Source organism: Acomys minous, assembly GCF_964271855.1.
Source record: "Acomys minous genome assembly, chromosome: 13".
Classification (NCBI taxonomy): domain Eukaryota; kingdom Metazoa; phylum Chordata; class Mammalia; order Rodentia; family Muridae; genus Acomys; species Acomys minous.
Window position 1 is genome coordinate 15,497,764 of NC_140495.1, and position 18,385 is coordinate 15,516,148.

The 18,385-nt window shown below is 54.6% G+C and overlaps 1 protein-coding gene across 3 annotated transcripts; it reads left to right on the plus strand.

Moving 5' to 3' along the window:
* The first annotated feature begins 425 nt into the window (after positions 1–425).
* On the plus strand, positions 426–18,021 carry SLC38A3 (solute carrier family 38 member 3). Of its 3 annotated transcripts, none has more exons than XM_084752692.1 (16): positions 426–533; positions 9,570–9,721; positions 9,824–9,902; positions 10,092–10,207; positions 10,760–10,833; positions 10,947–11,039; positions 11,139–11,220; positions 12,449–12,531; positions 12,613–12,671; positions 12,869–13,042; positions 13,130–13,209; positions 13,481–13,581; positions 13,792–13,916; positions 14,003–14,147; positions 16,906–17,009; positions 17,105–18,021. In XM_084752692.1, the coding sequence occupies exons 2-16, from the start codon at positions 9,621–9,623 to the stop codon at positions 17,207–17,209; spliced, it is 1,521 nt and encodes a 506-aa protein (XP_084608818.1). In that variant the 5' UTR covers positions 426–533; positions 9,570–9,620; the 3' UTR covers positions 17,210–18,021. The 3 variants fall into 3 exon arrangements, with proteins under 3 accessions (XP_084608818.1, XP_084608819.1, XP_084608820.1); XM_084752693.1 differs by having other exon boundaries at positions 437–533; positions 9,489–9,721; XM_084752694.1 differs by lacking the exon at positions 426–533 and adding an exon at positions 2,734–2,756.
* Positions 18,022–18,385: the final 364 nt, after the last annotated feature.

Genomic DNA, 18,385 nt, shown 5'->3' on the forward strand with positions numbered 1-18,385 from the left:
CCTCTCCCACCTCCAGTGACAAGCAAAGGCGACCGAGGCAAGGTAGAAAAGGCGGTAAGTCTGAAAACCGTCCATTCAAAGCCCCTCACTGAAGTTAAGCCTTGCGGTACTCCCATTCCTGTCATGGGGGGGGGGGCGCAGATTAGAAAAAAGTAGAGAGAGTGTTTCAGGGGTTCAGAGCAGCCACAATCCTCACAAAGATCTCTGCTTTGACCTGAACCATCGCCCCGATCCTTCAAGGCTCAAGCGACCCCTCCCCAACCAGGCTTTTCCCCCTACAGTCTCCAAGGGCTCCCGAGAGGGCACCGATTGCCCCTTTGAAACAAGCCGGCCAGGCCCCCGCTCCTCCCCGGACCAGCCCCTCCTCCCTCCGGCAGCCGGGGATTGGCGGGCCGGGGGCGGGCCAGGGGGCGGGGCCGGGCACCCTTCATCCCCTGCGGCTGCAGTTGCTGCTGCAACCCTGCGCTCAGCCTGGAGCAGAGCGGATCTCACCCTCTGGAACGGAGCGCTGAACGTGCCCACCACGAGGCCAGGTACGGCCGGGGGTATAGAGCCACTAGCCCAGGGGCACTGGGCGGGCTGAGCCCACTCTACCTTTTCTCCAGTCCATAGTGGGCTCTGGGCAGCTCTCCTTGTACCCCGAGACCCGAGCAGGCGTCCCAGCTTTCCGAGAATCAGAGCTATGCGCGCTCCAGGCTACAGGTCTGTGAGCCTGCCGATAGGTGCCCAGCTCCAAGCTTGCGCCAAGGTGCCGGGAGGGGCACCTCATCGACTCCGGTTCTTGGTGGGGCCAAGCTGGACAGCAAGGGGCCAGCAGCCCGGGATTAGATTCACAGGACACCTAATTTGAGGCTCAGGAGACGGTGGACCGATTTCCCGAGTCAGGACCCGCGAGCACCAGCTACAGAGTGGCCGGGAGTAGACTCTGGAGCGCTGCCCCGACGGGCGCCTGAGAGGCAGATCCGCTGGCTGGCACGCCGGCAATCTGGGTATATTTATCCCGCTTGCTGGGCAGAGTTTGAGGGCAGATCGGGCCGGGACGCCTGAGGGGCCGCGGGGTACATGCTGGCCCCAGAACCAGTGCCATTTGCAGTGGGGCCAGCGGGCGCCGCCTGCTTTAGGTTCCTGTGGCTCTTTGGCCTGAGGGCGGGGTGCAATAGGCGCTCCTTTCCACCTGTGGACCTGCCTGGCCAAGGTGTGTGATCCAGCTAGGACCCAAGACTTAGTTTCATGAGCCCGCCCCTGCTGGACTGGCCCCTTTCATTGGCTAGGGCTAATACATACGTGGTGCTGTTTGTTTACACTAGAGAAGGGGACCAAGGGTGGGGCATGTGAGAATCGCGCCCCCGCCCCCAGCTCCGTGACCTGAGACCTGAATCCAGGTCTGCCTGCCTTCTCCTTTGTACTGAGGAGGCGTACATCAAAGGCTCTTGCGCTCTGAGGAGTACCATAAAGGACCTATCCATACGGATTCTTCCTTTAGCCCACCAGGCCTTACCTCTTTGATTCCTCCACTTTACGCCATTATGTTGTCCCTGGGAGAGATTCCCTGGCACCGTCTGGGATGGGGGCTTATTTTCCAGAAGGGAAGTCAGTGCCTTGGAGCACTCATTGTGTGTCAAGGGGCTTAGAAAGCTAGATAAACTCAAGGATAGTTCGATTTGGAAATAGGGAACTTTGTGCACAGCTGTGCAAATCTATCGACGACGGAAGCCCCATAGTGGGAGGGATCAGGTGTGGGTGAGGCCATGCCTGGCACATTGTGGAGAGGCTGGAATATGACTGAACCAGGAATGGCAATCTCTTATTTCTTGGGTTTGAGCATGGACGTCTCTAGGAAGGAAGAGGATGTCTATCTCAGAGCTTTAGCCTGCCTGGTTCTGGGGAGCACACCTCCTCCGTGCCCTCTCAAGCCATCCCGTTCAGGGCTGACTCTTGCTTGTCTCAAGCTTCCTGTTCGCTGTAGGCCAAGGCTCCAGAGAGCCAGGCTGAAGGAGCTGAGTATACCCCCTACCCGCGTCACCGGCCTACAAAGGAGCCTCGGAGTCCCACACAAACAGAGGAACGGGCACAACAAAGGCAGGTCGATCGTGAACTCTAGACTGGACCGGGAAGAGATATGAAGCTGCATGAAGCATACCCTGGGCGTCCCCGCTGGGTGTGGGTGGAAGCAGAAAGCTTGAGGGCAAAGCATGTTTACAAGGAAGTGCCTGCTAGGGAGATGCAGTTTAGGCATTTGTGTGCACAGCAAGCTGGGATGTGATGTATAGTCTACGCTGGCGTGGGAAGGGGCCCTGTGGGAAGAGTTCTATTGTAGTCATCACCAGGGACCGGGCCCCACGGAGTAGGTGAGTTAAACTGAGGACTTCTAGGGGGCTTTGAACCCGTTCCATGCAGTCAGTAATGGCTCCTGAACACCTACTATGTGTCCTGCTCACAGTGTGGTGGGTGGAAGAGGACTGAAGAGGCGGGGCTTTGACTTTGGATGGGAGGGCCAGATGCAGGAGGGTAGGGTGGGAGTTCTAGAGGACCAGGCAACGCTTCTGGGCTTCTGGGGGCCAACGGGAAGGACCAGCTGCTGGGGCAGGAGGGGCTTTCCTGCCAGTGGCCTAGGGTTGCTTGGTTTTGAATTTCCGCTCTGCGGGCCACGTCCTGTACACAGGCTCTCAGGCAGCACGTCTGCACCTGTGTGTGACACTGACAATAGGAGTCACTCCAGCTGACCATCGGTGCTGCTCGGCCCTTTCACGGTTCAGGTAAATAAGTCCCAGGCACAAGCTACTGGGCGCTCCAGTAGAGCCTGGCCTTACCACCTTCCTAGGCTTGGCCCCACTGGATGACCCTGCATCCGGCTGGTGGGATATGGCCTGACCTGATGAAGAGCAGAAGGTGCGCTGGTGGCCTTGCGGAGTCTCTCCTGGGTTCTGCCTGGGTCTGACACACTCCTGCCTTATACTCTACACTTGGCCATTTTGGATCTTTCTCCTCTTCTTTTTATTTTTTTATTTTTTATTTTTTTTTCGAGACAGGGTCTCTCTGTGTAGCCTTGGCTGTCCTGGACTCGCTTTTGTAGACCAGGCTGGCCTCAAACTCACAGCAATCCGCCTGCCTCTGCCTCCTCGAGTGCTGGGATTACTGGCGTGTCACTGAGCCCTGCTGTTTTTGTGATTTTTTTTAAAGACATTTTTACTACGTAGCTTGGGCTGGTCTGGAACTTGCTATTTAGATCAGGCTGGCCTCCAACTCATAAATATCCCCCTGTCTCTGCCTTCCAAGTGCTGGGATTTATAATTTATTTATTTTTATTTCATGTACATCAGTGTTTGATTGCATGTTTGTCTGTGTGAGAGTGTCAAATCCTTTGGAACAGGAGTTACAGACAGTTGTGAGCTGCCATGTGGGTGCTGGGAATTGAAACCGGGTCCTCTGGAAGAGCACAGTGCTCCTAACCACTGGGCCATCTCTCCAGGCCCAAGTGCTGGGATGTGAGGTTTGTGCCATCAACCTTGGGGGCTCTGTCTTTTGCTGACCATCTCTTGCCATCATCTTTCTCCATCTCTGTCTTCTATCTTTGTGTTTTGCCTGTCTTTTTTTTTTTTTTTTTTTTTTTGGTTTTTCGAGACAGGGTTTCTCTGTGTTAGCCTTGGCTGTCCTGGACTCACTTTGTAGACCAGGCTGGCCTCGAACTCACAGCGATCCGCCCACCTCTGCCTCCTGAATGCTGGGATTGAAGGCGTGCGCCACCACGCCCGGCTTTGTTTTGCCTCTCTTATTATCTCTATTTTCTTGTCTGAATATCAAGCCATCTACTCAGGTATGATTTTTGTTTCTGTTTTCTTTTGTCTGTGATCCTGGTATAACCCCCCATGGTTCTCTAGTTCCCTGGGTCCGTCTGCCTGTCTGTCTGGTTGTCTGTCTAGATCAGTACGCATGGGCACATGTGTGAAATGTGTTGTTGGTTTTTTGTTTGGGTTTTTTTTTTTTTTTGGCTGGTTTGGTTTGGTTTTTCGAGACAGAGTTTCTCTGTGTAACCTTGGCTGTCCTAGGCTTGCTTTGTAAACCAGGCTGGCCTCGAACTCACGGCGATCTGCCTGCCTCTGCCTCTGGAGTGCGGGGATTAAAGGCCTGCGCTACTACGCCTGGTTCCGAAATGTGTTTCTTTTTTTTTCCCCTTGCATTCTCGCCCCTCAGATCTCTCCTCTCTCCCCTTCTCTGTCTCAATCCTCCTGGCCTTGGATGTCTCCCCTCCTCCAAGCTGACCTTGCTTTAGCGCCCCCCCCCCCCATCAGGGGCTACAATGAGTCCCAAACTGCCCCAGGCCTGTGTTCCAGTTTTCCTTGGGGCCAGAAGTCCGGCTGTCCAAATATTTGGCCACCTCCAGGGGATTCCGGGTCGGCAGGGAGGAAGATGGGCTGGCTGGCGCAGGGTCTCCCCTGCCCTTGGGGGGGCGGGGTGGGGGCGCACGGTCACGTGATGTCCTGTCCTTTGCCTCAGCAGGACCTCTGGCTGCATGTCCCTCTGAACGAGTTGGCAATGGAGTGGGGGGAGGGGGCTGCTGCTGGCTCCCGCCCCAATCTGACCGGAGAGGTCCTGGCTGCAGCCTCCCTTAGAGCCTGAGCCCCCAGTCCAAGCCGAGGTGGGAGATGAGGCCAAGGTGGCTTGTAAACCTTTGCTGGTTGCCTAGGAAATATACCCGCGCCACAGGAAAGCTTACCTTCCGGCCCCAGCTGGGCTTCTTAGATCCTCCTAGATGCTTCCGCATAGCCAAAGAACACAGACACAGGCTACAGATCCCAGGGCCAAGGAGCTGCGGCTCAGGCATTGGGGTGCCCCGGGTATCAGTGCTCCAACCATCACCTTTACCCTGGCTTTGCTGTGCTCTTGCATATGCCCCTCCAGGTGCCAGCTGTCCAGGCCACACACTGGCCACATGTTGCTTTCTCCTGTTAAATTGTGCTGTCATGGTAAGACAGCAATAAGTACGGGACTCGAATCTTCTACTACCAAATGTGAATGCGTAAGGGGAGGAACTAGGGGTGGCCGACTGCTCTGACAGCTTCCTACTTGCTTCTCAGTCTCTTACAGCAGCCATAGCTCCCAGCTGTCCCTGTGGCTGTTTTTGGGTTGTTTGTTTGTTTGTTTGTTTTTGTTTGTTTTGAGACAGGGTCTCTCTGTGTAGCCGTGGCTGTCCTGGACTCGCTTTGTAGACCAGGCTGGCCTCAAACTCAACAGCAATCCACCTGCCTCTGCCTCCCGAGTGCTTGGATTAAAGGCATGCGCCACCAAGCCCCGGCCCCTGTGGCTGTGAGTTAGAGACTTAGTGGTGGCACACACCTTTAATCCCAGCACTCGGGAGGCAGAGGCAGGCGGATCGCTGTGAATTCGAGGCCAGCCTGGTCTACAAAGTGAGTCCAGGACAGCCAAGGCTACACAGAGAGACTCTGTCTCGAAAAACCAAAAAAAAAAAAAAAAAAATTCACGCATGTCAGCCCAGTAAAGTATGCACAGTACCAGGATGGGCCTTTCTCTTGAAATCTGGAGAAGCTGGCTGGCAGAGGAGAAGCTGGCTGGCAGAGGAGAAGCTGTCACAATGGCTAAACTAGGAGCCCACAGTGAGAGGCTCCGTGACCCTTCTTCATGCCAAGCAACCTGCTTCTTACCAGGGCTTCCTTGGGCTGAAGTCAAAGGCGCCCAGACTCAGGAAGCCTGGGCTGTAGAAATGAACTTCCTATGACATCCACACCCTTATCAGAACATATGGCTGCAGGACCAGGAGAAGTACAGTTCACCCTGTAGCCAGCCCACCCCTGCAAACAACACTTATGTCCCTGAGGAGGAAAAAAAAATTTTTAAAAACGAGGCCTAGGAACTTCTGACGTAGGACAGAAAGCTGTGTTTCCCATAGTGGCTGATGCAAGCAACCAGCCCATCCTGGCCTGGATTCCTGGGCCTAGAAGTCTTTAATTAGCCAGAGTCGACACCTGCTGAGGTGTGCCTGCTGATTTCTCACTCTGTGATGCCCGCGCGCGTGGGCAGGCGTTACTTGATGCACCATCCAGCTGATACTGCCCCCTCCCATCTCTCAGCAGAACAAACAAGCTTTGGAGCAGTGGCCTAGGTCAGGCCATCAGGTCACTGCCCCTGGCCCTTACTACTGACGACTGATGTTGTTCTGATGCCCTGCCCAAGGGCTCAATGGTCTCTCTGCCCTAAGGCCTGACCATTCTTTGGACACCCGTGGCTGCTTTTGGAGGTGAAACCTCATTCGAGCTCCCTCATTCTGTTGGTCAGCTTTGGTCTAGCCTCACAGGGCCCCTAGATTTTAGGGGACAGTGAGGTCCTGGATGAGGGTACACTATCCATGTTGAATTATGAGAGGCTGATCTGGGCTGCGGCCTAAGTCTGGGCTCTCACCTCTGTGGGCCAGCCTCTGCTGGCAGCTTTCCTTAGCTAGGTCTTCTCTCCTCAATTTACCCTGATTCCTTGACACAAACGCGAGCAGGAGACAGCGGGCCTAAGGGTAGGAGCTGTTAAGGGACGTGCTGGCAGCCTTAGGAAGTACCCCAGGTCTCACTCACAGGATCAAAGCCAGTCTCCAGAGCCCTGGTCCTGAAAACTGAGGTGCAGATCTTGACTTGGCCTTTAAAGCTCTGCAAGGTTTGCCTGTAGGTCTGTCTGTGGGTCTGTCTGTGGGTCTGTCTGTGGGTCTGTCTGTGGGTCTGTCTGTAGTCTGTCTGTGGGTCTGTCTGTGGGTCTGTCTGTAGGTCTGTCTGTAGGTCTGTCTGTAGGTCTGTCTGTAGGTCTGTCTGTAGGTCTGTCTGTGGGTCTATCTGTGGGTCTGTCTGTGGGTCTGTCTGTGGGTCTGTCTGTAGGTCTGTCTGTGGGTCTGTCTGTGGGTCTGTCTGTGGGTCTGTCTGTGGGTCTATCTGTGGGTCTGTCTGTAGGTCTGTCTGTAGACTGTAGACTCTTCATTCCTCCCTTACCACCTGCTAATACCACACCTCTGAGCCTCTGCCCGTGCTGTGCTGTCTGCCTGAGGCTCTCCTCCTTGCTTCACACTTCAGAGCTTCTGTTGGAAATTTAGGCCTGGCTCTCTCACCTCCTCCAGGAACTTTTCCTTCATAGCCCCCTTCCCTAACTTGGTTTTTTGCAATGGGGTTTTGGGCATGGAACCTGCGGTGTTAGGGGAGCCAAGGAAAGACTCTACCACTTAACTATATACCAAACTCTTCTCTCTGCCCTTTTCTTTCTTTTTTTTCTTTCTTTCTTTCTTTCTTTTTTTTTTTTTTTTTTTTTTTTTTGTTTTGTTTGTTTTTTTTGTTTGTTTGTTTTTCAAGACAGAGTTTCTCTGTGTAACAGCTCTGGCTGTCCCGGAACTCACTCTGTAGCCCAGGCTGGCCTCGAACTCACAGAGACCCGCCTGCCTCTGCCTCCCAAGTGCTGGGATTAAAGGTGTGCGTCACCACCACCCGGCCTCTCTCCCCTTTTCAATTCCCAGAACACAACATTTCACATCTAGGTGTAGCAGGAGGTATAGAGTAGTGGTTGGTGGGCGGGGGTGATGGAACATGGGGAAGGTGTCACCTCTGCCAGACTGGAGGTCACCTAAGGACAAACATTCCGCATCCTTCCTGGGATCTCAGGGCAGCCTGAGCCCCGGCAACGACTGGTTATGAATAATAGCCGTCAGGCCCCAAAGGCTTTAGCCCACATCCTGAAAGGGACAGGGAACCGAGAGCCAGGACCTTAGGCACCTCCCATAGCCATTCCATGGACTTAGTCTCCCTGGAGGCAGTGCCAGGCTGCTGGGTATCCCGATGCCAGAACAGAACGAAGCCCTGCACACACCAGCCCAGGCAAGCCCTGGGTGGGGGGAGAGGGGGGGGGGCTCTGTCATTATGGCAGAAGTGGTTGCTTGGCCTAGACTGCTGACTCAGCACACTCCAAGGGCTTGTCCCAGCTTGCCCAGGTTGGGGACTGAGTGCCAGGGGGTACTCTAGAGGTACTAAGGAGACCTGGCAGTGGTACTTTAGGCCTAGGTGAGATCCTGGCAAGGCTCAGGAGAAGGGCAGCATGAGGACAGCCTAGGGAGTGATGGATGGTGTCAGGGAAGCGAGCTCAAGAGGAGAGGTCACGGCCAGGGTCCTGGGTAGGTAGGCTGGGAGGATAAGGTGCTCAAAACCAACAACCAGGGAGACAGAGGTAGATAATGGTGCCAGGTGTGGCGACCCCTGTGCTAAGGTATTTGAGATTTGAGCTCTAGGCTAGGGCAGTGGGTGAGAGAGGTGGGTGTAGGAAGACAGATGTCTACAGGGTGCCGGGGCCTCAAGACCCATACTGCGTGCTTGTTTGAGCTCCTTGGAGCTTGCCACTTCAAAGCAGACCTGAGACCATTAGGGACTGGGGCAGGGGAGTAGATTCAGTGCCCGATTTGGGATGCCCTGCTTTGCCTCACGCCTAGGCTCCTGGCTATCCTGCCTGGTAGAGATAGCCATTTCTGGTCTCCACTCTGGCTCAGCTCTCCTCCTGGCCACTTTGGCCCTTAGGATGCCCCGACAGAGCCTGGGCATGGTAGGTAACTCCCTTGGCCACAGTGAATGGGAGAGGGGCCAGGGAGTTGTCTGAGAGAGAGAGAGACACGGGGCACCCAGCAGCGACCTGGGCTCCTCCTCAGCCGGCCAAGCCCTGAGCTCCTGGCCCAGGGAAATGAGGGCTCTGTTTAGAGGGTGGCACGGATGCAGGCTCTGAGGATTAGGGTCTCCTTGGCAAGAAGGTGATGCTAGAAGGAAAGTGTGGCCCTGAGGCCAGGGCTGTGAGGAGCATGAAGAGAAAAATGGCCCGGAGAATTGTGCCCTGGGACATCCATTTCCTGGAAGGGCCCCTGAGGGCCTTTCACCACAGCCAGGCTGGATGAGCCCAGGTGTCCAACCCCAGCACCGCCTCAGGCCTCCTGGCTCTGGAGGGGGCACCCTCTGCGCCTGCTGTCCACAGAGCCAGCTCTCAGCCCACAGAGGGCCCTTTGTTTTGACTGCCAACAGAGCCCGCCGGGCAGCCGGGAACAGGGCCCACAGCCCTCACCCTCTCCCAAGGCCTCCAGCCGTCGGCAGTGCCATTCTAGGTTGGCCAGGAGGCCCCTGGCATACAGAACCAGTTCAGGAAACTGTGTCCCAGGACGACTGTGAGGAAGGGGATTCAGCCCAAGGTGCCCATGCAGAGTGGGGTCAAGACCCAGGGTTTTAGCGTTCAGGGCTTCTGGCACCACTCGGCTAGCAACTCAAATGACCCTCACTTCACAGGTAGAGAAACTGAGGCCCCAACAGCTTACTAGGACTGGTCTGTTGGGGACTCGTACCTAATGGGCCATCCATCAGGATGTCCTAGGAACTCAGGCATTCAAGCTCTGCTCCACACCCCAATGTCCGACCCCAAGGAAGCAGCAGGTCCCAGTGAGCCTTCATGTGCCTGTCTGTCCCATGTGACCCACTCAGAGATATACTATGGCCACTGGCTTCCTGTGGGAGACTAGACCGTGACCCCAAGGATAACCAGAAGGACTGACTGCTCCACAGACATCTGACTGTGTTGGTGTGAAAGCGGTGCTCCAGCGTGGTCTCTGAGCCATGGAGGTACCCCGGCAGACAGAGATGGTGGAACTGGTACCCAACGGCAAACACTTGGAGGGGCTTCTACCAGTGAGCATGTCCACAGCAGATACCCAGAGGTACGTAGGAAAGGGACCTGGGGGTTGGGTCAGGGCAACCCCCAGCAAAGGCAAAGGACACAGGGCTGGAACTGAGTCGCGAGTGCTGGCCTCCTTTTGCAGGGCTGAAGACACCCAACACTGTGCAGAGAGCAAGGGCTTCCTTCAGAAAAGCACCAGCAAGGAGCCACACTTCACCGATGTGAGCTGGGCAGCCTGAGGGACCTGGGGGACTGTTGGGCGGGGGGGAGTTGGACACAGTGATGAGGTGTTCTGGGGGCAGCAATGAGGGAGAATGCCACAATACCCCCCACTTTTTATAATTAATTAATTAATTAATAATTAGTGTGTTGATGCCCCACATTTCTCCATCCCACTTTGGTGCCCACAGTTCGAGGGGAAGACATCATTTGGGATGTCAGTGTTCAACCTCAGCAATGCCATCATGGGCAGTGGCATCCTGGGGCTCGCCTACGCCATGGCCAATACCGGCATCATCCTTTTCCTGTGAGTGCCTCTGCAAACAGCCCTAGACAGCTGCCAACCATGACCTCCCAGGACCTTCCAACTCGCGGGCGGGCACTTCTTACTCTGTACGCAGTCCACTGCTGCAAAAACATCGACAGCCAGGCAAACAGACCTCACCGCTCCTCAAACCCACAAGGCCAGCCTCACAGGCCTGTGTCTGTTCTACTAGGTTTACACACGACGGCTGAACCCTTGTGGCCAGGTCTTGTGTGGCCACACGTGTCCTTGATTTGGTGGCTCTGCCCTGAAGCCTAAATGGAAAAACATGTTTGTCCCAAAGACTCAAGAAAAGGAGGAGCTCAGAGGACAGGCACAGGGCACTCTTGACCCAAAGCCCCCCCCCTCCCTACCTGGGTCATACTGCACCCTGGGTCAAAGAGAGTAATATTTGTAGTATTTCTGGAGTCTCCTGACTAGCACCTACTCCCACTGGGTAGAGTTCAGACATTTACAAACCTTCCTAGGTTCCTTGAGCGCATAACTCCCTGCCAACCAACCCCCAGCAGCCTCTTTTCCTCCATGGTCTCTAAGGTTCCTGCTGACCGCTGTTGCCCTGCTGTCTAGCTACTCCATCCACCTGCTCCTCAAGTCTTCAGGGATCGTGGGTGAGCATCATCGTGCAGGCTTGCAAAGGGGCGGGGTCGAGGTGATGTGGGGCAAGCTCTCTGCTATCCTGACTGACTTCGCCCCCCACCCCCACCCCCCGCCGTTTCTACAGGCATCCGTGCCTATGAGCAGTTGGGCTACCGTGCCTTTGGGACCCCGGGGAAACTGGCAGCAGCCCTGGCCATCACCCTGCAGAACATTGGAGGTAAAGCGGTGGCTGGGCAGCGGTGTGTGCAGACCGAGCAAGTCTGAAGGCTGCCTCATTCGGCTGACCTCAGCAGCTGTCCCCCTGCCTCCTCCCCAGCCATGTCCAGCTACCTATACATCATCAAGTCTGAGTTGCCTCTTGTCATACAGACCTTCCTGAATCTGGAGACGCCGACCTCGTGAGCCTGGGTGACGAGGGTGGGAAGCAATGGGTGCCCACCCCCCACACCCCCCTGCTAGCCTGATAGGCAGGACAGAAGTACGGCCGGTGGAGGGCAAAGAACTGCAAAGAAAGCCACATTCGGTTCCTGTTTGTTTGGACATGCAGGGAAACCCCCAAGAGGGGACTTTTCAGAGCTAGAAAGCTAAGGCCCATGTGACCCAGGACTCTGCACATGAGCAGAAGGGCCTCAGGCTTAACTCTAAGCACCTGCTATTCCTGACCATGGGGTCACCCTCCCCAGCCGCCACCACCAAGAGATTAAGCCCAGGGCATGTGTGTGGGGGTGCCTACTACTTAGCACCAGCTGAGCATCAACCTTGTTATGTGCTTGAGAGAAGGGAGCAGAGGCTTACCCCTGCTCTCGACCACCCAGTGGCCACAAGCAAAAGGGGCCCTCATGACTGAGAATAGTCCTGAGAGTCTCGCGAGAATTGGGACTGTGCACCCAGGGTCCCAGGGATCTTCCCCAAGGAAAGGCCTTTGAATTTGCCCTACAAGAAGAAATGGTCCTGGTCCTTATCTACGCCCCGTGGTGCTCATTTCCAGGAGAAAAGAGGGCCAGTGCAATGCAAGATGCAGGTGCCAAGAGAGAGCACAGAGGGCACAAGTTATTTGAAAGTCCCCGAGACTCCTTCCCCCGCCCCCTATGAAAAACACAGACCCTCCCTGAACAGGGTCCTTTTATCCTACCAGCCCCCACCCCCAGTAATCTGGGCCCAGATCTGCGCATGCTGGGAAAACACTACCAGCAACTGCAGTCATAAGGGGACCTCGCACGAGCTGTGTCCCAGGCCGGCTCACCCTCACTCAGGACTGTGACAGTGAGCCCATTTCAGAGAAAGCTCAGAGAGACTTTTGCAGTTGTGGTTAAATATTCACTGGGGTGGGAAGGAGACACAGCATGGCGTCACTGGTATCCAACTGGAAGAAGCTCGTGGTCCCACCCCAGGCTGAGGAGGCTCTTCTTTCTCCACTCTTTTTTTTTTTTTTTTTTAAGATTTATTTATTAAGTATACAGTGCTGTCTGCTTGTAGGCCAGGAGAGGGCAACAGGTTACATTATAGATGGTTGTGACCCACCATGTGGTTGCTGGGAATTGAACTCAGGACCTTTGGAAGAGCAGGCGGTGCTCTTACCCACTGAGCCACCTCTCCAGCCCTCTTTCTCCACTCTTATTCCTGCAGGGCGTGGTATATGGACGGTAACTACCTGGTGATTCTCGTATCTGTCACCGTCATTCTGCCCCTAGCACTAATGAGGCAGCTTGGTGAGTCAACAGGGTCAGGCTGTAGAGGGGATGCTAAGGGGCACAGGAGAGGCCCGAGCCTCACCGTCCCCTCCTTTGCAGGCTACCTGGGCTACTCCAGTGGCTTCTCTCTCAGCTGCATGGTGTTCTTCTTGATCGCAGTGAGCCACCCTCCATGTTGGTCGAGAAAGAGCAGTAGCCCCGAGGGAGGGAATCCTCTGTCCGAGGGAGGGGGCGGGGCCTCACGGGAAGCCCAAGTGAGAAGGCAGCTCTTTTCACCTTGAATATGGCTTCCCCGAGTCACTTCGCAGGCAGCTTAGCCTGACTCTGACACTCTCACCCTTCCCCACCACCCCAGGTCATCTACAAGAAGTTCCAAGTTCCCTGCCCACTGGCACACCACTTGGCCAACGACACAGGGAACTTCAGCCATATGGTGCTAGCGGAGGAGGAGGAGGAGGCCCAGCTACAGGGCGAGGCCGAGGCTGCTGCAGCCTTCTGTACCCCAAGCTATTTCACTCTCAACTCACAGGTTCCCAAAGGCCAAGCCAGGCCAGGGGAGGGGGGAGGGGGGGTCTGGTGGGGAGGGCTGCCTTGACATAGTCCTATGTGTCTCCAGACAGCGTACACTATCCCCATCATGGCCTTCGCCTTCGTCTGCCACCCCGAGGTGCTGCCCATATATACAGAACTCAAGGAGTAGGTGTCTACGGCTGGGACAGGGATGGCGGCTGCCTTGAGTTGGCCTGGAGAGAATAGATATGGTCTTGGATGTGGGTCTGACGGGAGAGGTGATAAGACGGGGGTCACCAGACCAAAGATCTCCATGGTTGAAAGAATGGGACTTAGGAGCAAGACGGAGACTTTCCTCACTGCTGAACAGAGGAGTATGGTGCCAGAAAGACCTTCGGGTATATCCGGGTATCAGTATGGCTCAGCTTAGTACCATGCCCTCTCTTACTGTCTATAGCCCCTCCAAGAAGAAGATGCAACACATCTCCAACCTGTCCATTGCTGTCATGTATGTCATGTACTTCCTGGCTGCCCTCTTCGGCTACCTCACCTTCTATGGTATGGCTGGATCGGCATGGGTGGGCTCAAGAGGCCAGGCTGGGAGGCAAAGGGCTGGTCAATGGCCACAGTGACTTACAGGCACTCACTAGAGGGTGTGGGGCCTGACTGTGTCCTGCTGCTGGGGAGGTGAGTCTGAGTACCACTCCCCACAGTGTCAGGGGTCCACCACCCCCTGGCCTGCTCACCACCCCTCCCTGCCCGCCACAGATGGAGTGGAGTCAGAGCTGCTGCATACGTACAGCAAGGTGGACCCGTTTGACGTGCTGATCTTGTGTGTGCGGGTGGCCGTGCTGATCGCAGTCACTCTTACAGTTCCAATTGTTCTGTTCCCGGTAAGCCAGCGGGGCAGGTGACTGGGCCGGCTGGAGGGAGGGTCTAATGGAGGCCACCAGACTGATGGCTCTTCCCACGTGCCCAGGTACGGCGCGCCATCCAGCAGATGCTGTTTCAGAGCCAGGAGTTCAGCTGGCTGCGGCACGTGCTCATCGCCACTGGCCTGCTTACTTGCATCAACCTGCTGGTTATCTTCGCCCCCAACATCTTGGGCATCTTCGGGATCATTGGTGAGAGTCTGACCCTGCCGTGCAAGTGGGATAGCGCCGCAGAGGCTTTCGCTTCTACAGATCCTCTTAGACTCCTGAGCGCACCCCCTTACACTTAAGCGATAGGTGTCCCCCATGTACATGGGTTGGGCCTCCTACCAGATCTCTTGTTCTTAAGGCTATCACAATCCATTTCTAAGGCTCAAAACCCCTGAGTCCTGTCTTCTGTAGTAGTTGATGGTGTAGAGCCGAGGGCCAAAGTCTCCACAAAAGAGCTCCACTAGGTAGAGCACGGCAGTGTGTGCTTATAATCTAAGCTTGAAAGAATGAGACAGGAGAATCCATTGAGCCCAGGAGGTGTTCAAGGCCAGCACAGACAGCATAGCAAGACACTTGACAACAACAGCAGAAGGTCTCATAATGTCTTACTCCATTTTACATATGGGGAGACCGAAGTCCGGAGTGATTAAAGGAACATAAGAGCTGCAGTTGGTGAGTGGAGAGTCCCGATTCAGCTATAAGACTATCAGACTCGTGGGCCAGTGGTGGTACACTTAATCCCAGCATCTGGGAGTCAGAGAAAGGTAATCTCTGTGAATTCAAGGCCAGCCTAGTCTATAAAGTGGGTCTAGGACATCCAGGGCTACACAGAGAAATCCTGTCTCACAAACAAACAAACAAACAAACAAACAAAAAAGCTGGGAGCAGTGGCACACGCCTTTAGTCCCAGCACGTGGGAGGCAGAGGCAGGTGGATCACTGTGAGTTCCAGGCCAACCTGGTCTACAAAGTGAGTCCAGGACAGCCAAGGCCACATGGAGAAACCCTATCTTGAAAAACAAAGCAAAACAAAAACAAACAAAGACTATGAGACTCCAAGCTTGATGCTCTGTCTACTGTCCCGTCCCAGGTGAGAGTTTGAGCTGGAAAATTAGACAATTCTGAAACATCTTTGGGGTGACCCAAGTCAAGGGACTGACTAACTCCTTGACCCTACCCCTTCAGTCTGCCTCACTCATCTGGGTGTTGTGAATTGTAAATTTATTTTTTCCCGAGACAGGGTTTCTCTGTGTAGCCTTGCCTGTCCTGGTCTCTTTTTATAGACCAGGCTGGCCTCGAACTCACAGCGATCAACCTGCCTCTGCCTCCCAAGTGCTGGGATTAAAGGCGTGCGCCACCACGCCCGGTAATTGTAAATATCTTGAAAGGACTGCTTCCATATGTTCAAAATCATATGAAAGTCGAACTGAAGTCAATAAACAGAAATGCATTGTTGAAGGATGGAAAAGTGTCTTGGGAAACCTGATGTTAGTCAGCTCTTTGTCACTTAAGAGGATAGCTGAGGTGATTAAACTTATAATGACTCGGTAAATAAGGGTGCCTGTCATCAAGCCTGACCACTTGAGTTGATCCTCACATTGGTGGAAGAACAGAACTGACTCCTACAGATTGTCCTTGGACCTCCACATGTGCACAGTGACACACGAGTAGACACACACACACACAGTGACACACATGTAGACACACACACTACAAAACAATAAATGTAAAAATTAAAATAAAAGAAGAGAGCGCACAGAGGTTCAGGGGTCGGGGACATAGCTCCGCTAGTACAGTGTTTGCCTGGCTGCGCATGCGTGACGCCCAAGTTGGACACCAGCACCTGTAAACAAACTGTTGTGGCATCTGCCCATATTCCCAGCAGTGGGAAGGTGGAGGGGAAAAAAAACTTGAGTCCAAGGTCATTCTTGGCTCTATCCTTTGAGGCTATCCTGGGATACGTGAGACCTTGTCCCCAAACAAACAAACAGGCTCTTTTTGGCTCACACTTTAACAGGTTCCAGCCATGACTGACTGGTCCCAATTGATTTGAGGGCTGCAGCCAGACAGCCCACCATGAGAGAACTTGCGGCCAAGGACTAAAAGGGAAAGGGGAAATAAGGCATTATAATCCCCTTAGGGGCACACCCCCATGCCTAAAGACCTCCCACAGGCTCCACCTCCTAAAGATCCCGCCCCCTGCCACACAGCAGCAACCTCAGGCACCCCTCCCCCCAACACTTGGGCCTTTAGCAGCATTCAAGATCCAAATTATAACAAACTATGTCAGGAACCCAGTTATTTTGTTCGGTTGCTCGTCTGGTTGGTTTTGATTTGGGGTTTGGTTTTTCGAGACAGGGTTTCTCTGCATAGCTCTTGATGTCCTGGAACTCTCACGCTGTAGTCCAAGCTGACCTCAAACTCACAGCTATCCTCCTGCCTCTGCTTCCTGAGTGCTGGGATTAAAGAAAACATGTGCCATAGCCGGATGAAATTCCCTTTTTGGGGGGAGGAGGTTCTTTTCTTTTTGTTTTTTGTTTGTTTGTTTGTTTTTTTCGAGACAGGGTTTCTCTGTGTAGCCTTGGCCGTCCTGAACTCACTTTGTAGACCAGGCTGGTTTCGAACTCACAGAGATCCACCTGCCTCTGCCTCTTGAGTGCTGGGAGTACAGGCCTGCGCCACCGCACTCGGCTGGAACCCAGCATTCCAAAGGCTTTATTCTGTCCTGTTTCTTTTCTTCATGACTGGCTTCATTTACTGATATTTTCCTTACATGCCAACACCATAAGCCTTGCAGCCTGGTGGAGAGAGAACAAGGGGGAAAGGCTGATAGGAACCCCGGAATCAGGCAGATCTCTCACATAGAGTGCAACGCACCCCAACAAAGAATGCTTGATCTCACTGGGAGTCCAGCTTCAGACTTTGGTCAACAGGCTGTTGCAACACTCTGCTCTTTGCAGGTGCCACCTCTGCTCCTTGCCTCATCTTCATCTTCCCCGCCATCTTCTACTTCCGGATCATGCCCACTGAGAAGGAGCCTGCAAGATCCACCCCTAAAATTCTGGTAGGAGGGGTCCCCCCGGAAGCTGGTGGGCAGGGGCAGAGCTAAGGGACCTGTCCTCATTTCAGGCTTGACTCTCATTTCTGACCCCTCAACAGGCCCTTTGTTTTGCTGCCGTTGGCTTCTTGCTGATGACCATGAGTTTGAGTTTTATCATCATTGACTGGGTCTCTGGGACCAGCCAACATGGAGGAAACCATTAGGATGAACCCCCTCCCCCTGACCTTCTGTGTATTCATCCTAGTACCTGTGCCCTCACTCTCCAGCCCCTGCTCCCAGCCAGGGCCTAAGGAAGGGGAGAAAGACTCTGTAAATACTGTGGCACTTGGCTCCACCCATATCCTCTCTGCTGGAAGGTTTTTGTTGAAGAGCCAGGACCAAGGGCCCTTGGACCACCCCCCTGCTGGGCTCTGGAGCTGCAGGGGCTTCCTGAGCTAGGAACAGGGTGGGGCTGTTGCCTCAGATCCCACTGAAACCCTCCAGCCTCCTCCTGCAGCTGTGTACACTGAGGCCTAGCAGCCACCTCCTGAGGTCACACAGGCTGGAGGGGCACACAGAGCCCCCTGAACCTAGGCCCGAAGATGATATCCCCAAACTACGAGACTGTACTCTGCGTCCAGAGGGCTCATCTCTCGCAGCCTGCTGATCTCCCAGCCCCCTTTCCAATACTTGGGCCCCAAAGTCTCAAATACTCTTGTCCTCTTTCTCAGTCTCCTTCATAGAAGGAGACCCTATCTCACCCCATATCCGGGTTCAGCATGTTCTGCTGAGGATGGGGCTGGTATGTACTCCCCCCTGGAACCCCCACCCCCCATGAGGGATCCCTGCTGCAGACTTTCACTAGTCTTGGGGAGGCTGGGACTCCCATACCTCAAGCCTGGGCCATAATTTACATTCCACTACTGGGAGAAGAGAGGCCAGGCCCAGAGTACCCCGCCCTTGGGAGTCAAAGACCCAGGAGCCCCCCTGGCACAGGGATGGGGACACTGGGCTTTTATAAATATTATACACAAGACCGATTGTGTTTTATATTCTTGGTCTCCTTGGTCCTTGGGTTTCTGGGAAATAGGGTAGGGGTCAGTAAGGCTATGGAGGGCACTGGGGGTTCTCCTGTCTGCTTGCCTGCCTGAGAGTGGGGACTGAGAAAGACCCTCTACCCCCACCCTACCTCCTGCCTCTCAGATCAACCAGTGGCATGCTCAGACCCAGCTCTGGGCCCGGGCCAAGTTCAGCACAGACCTGCTTTCTCACGGGGTGAGGTGGGGAGGAATTAATGAGGCCCCAGGAAGTGGGACAGAGAGAAGCCTGCGGAAGGAGGCAACGTGAGGTGCATTCCCAGCCGCTCCAAAGAGGGTCTGAGCTGGGGGCAGCTGAGCCTT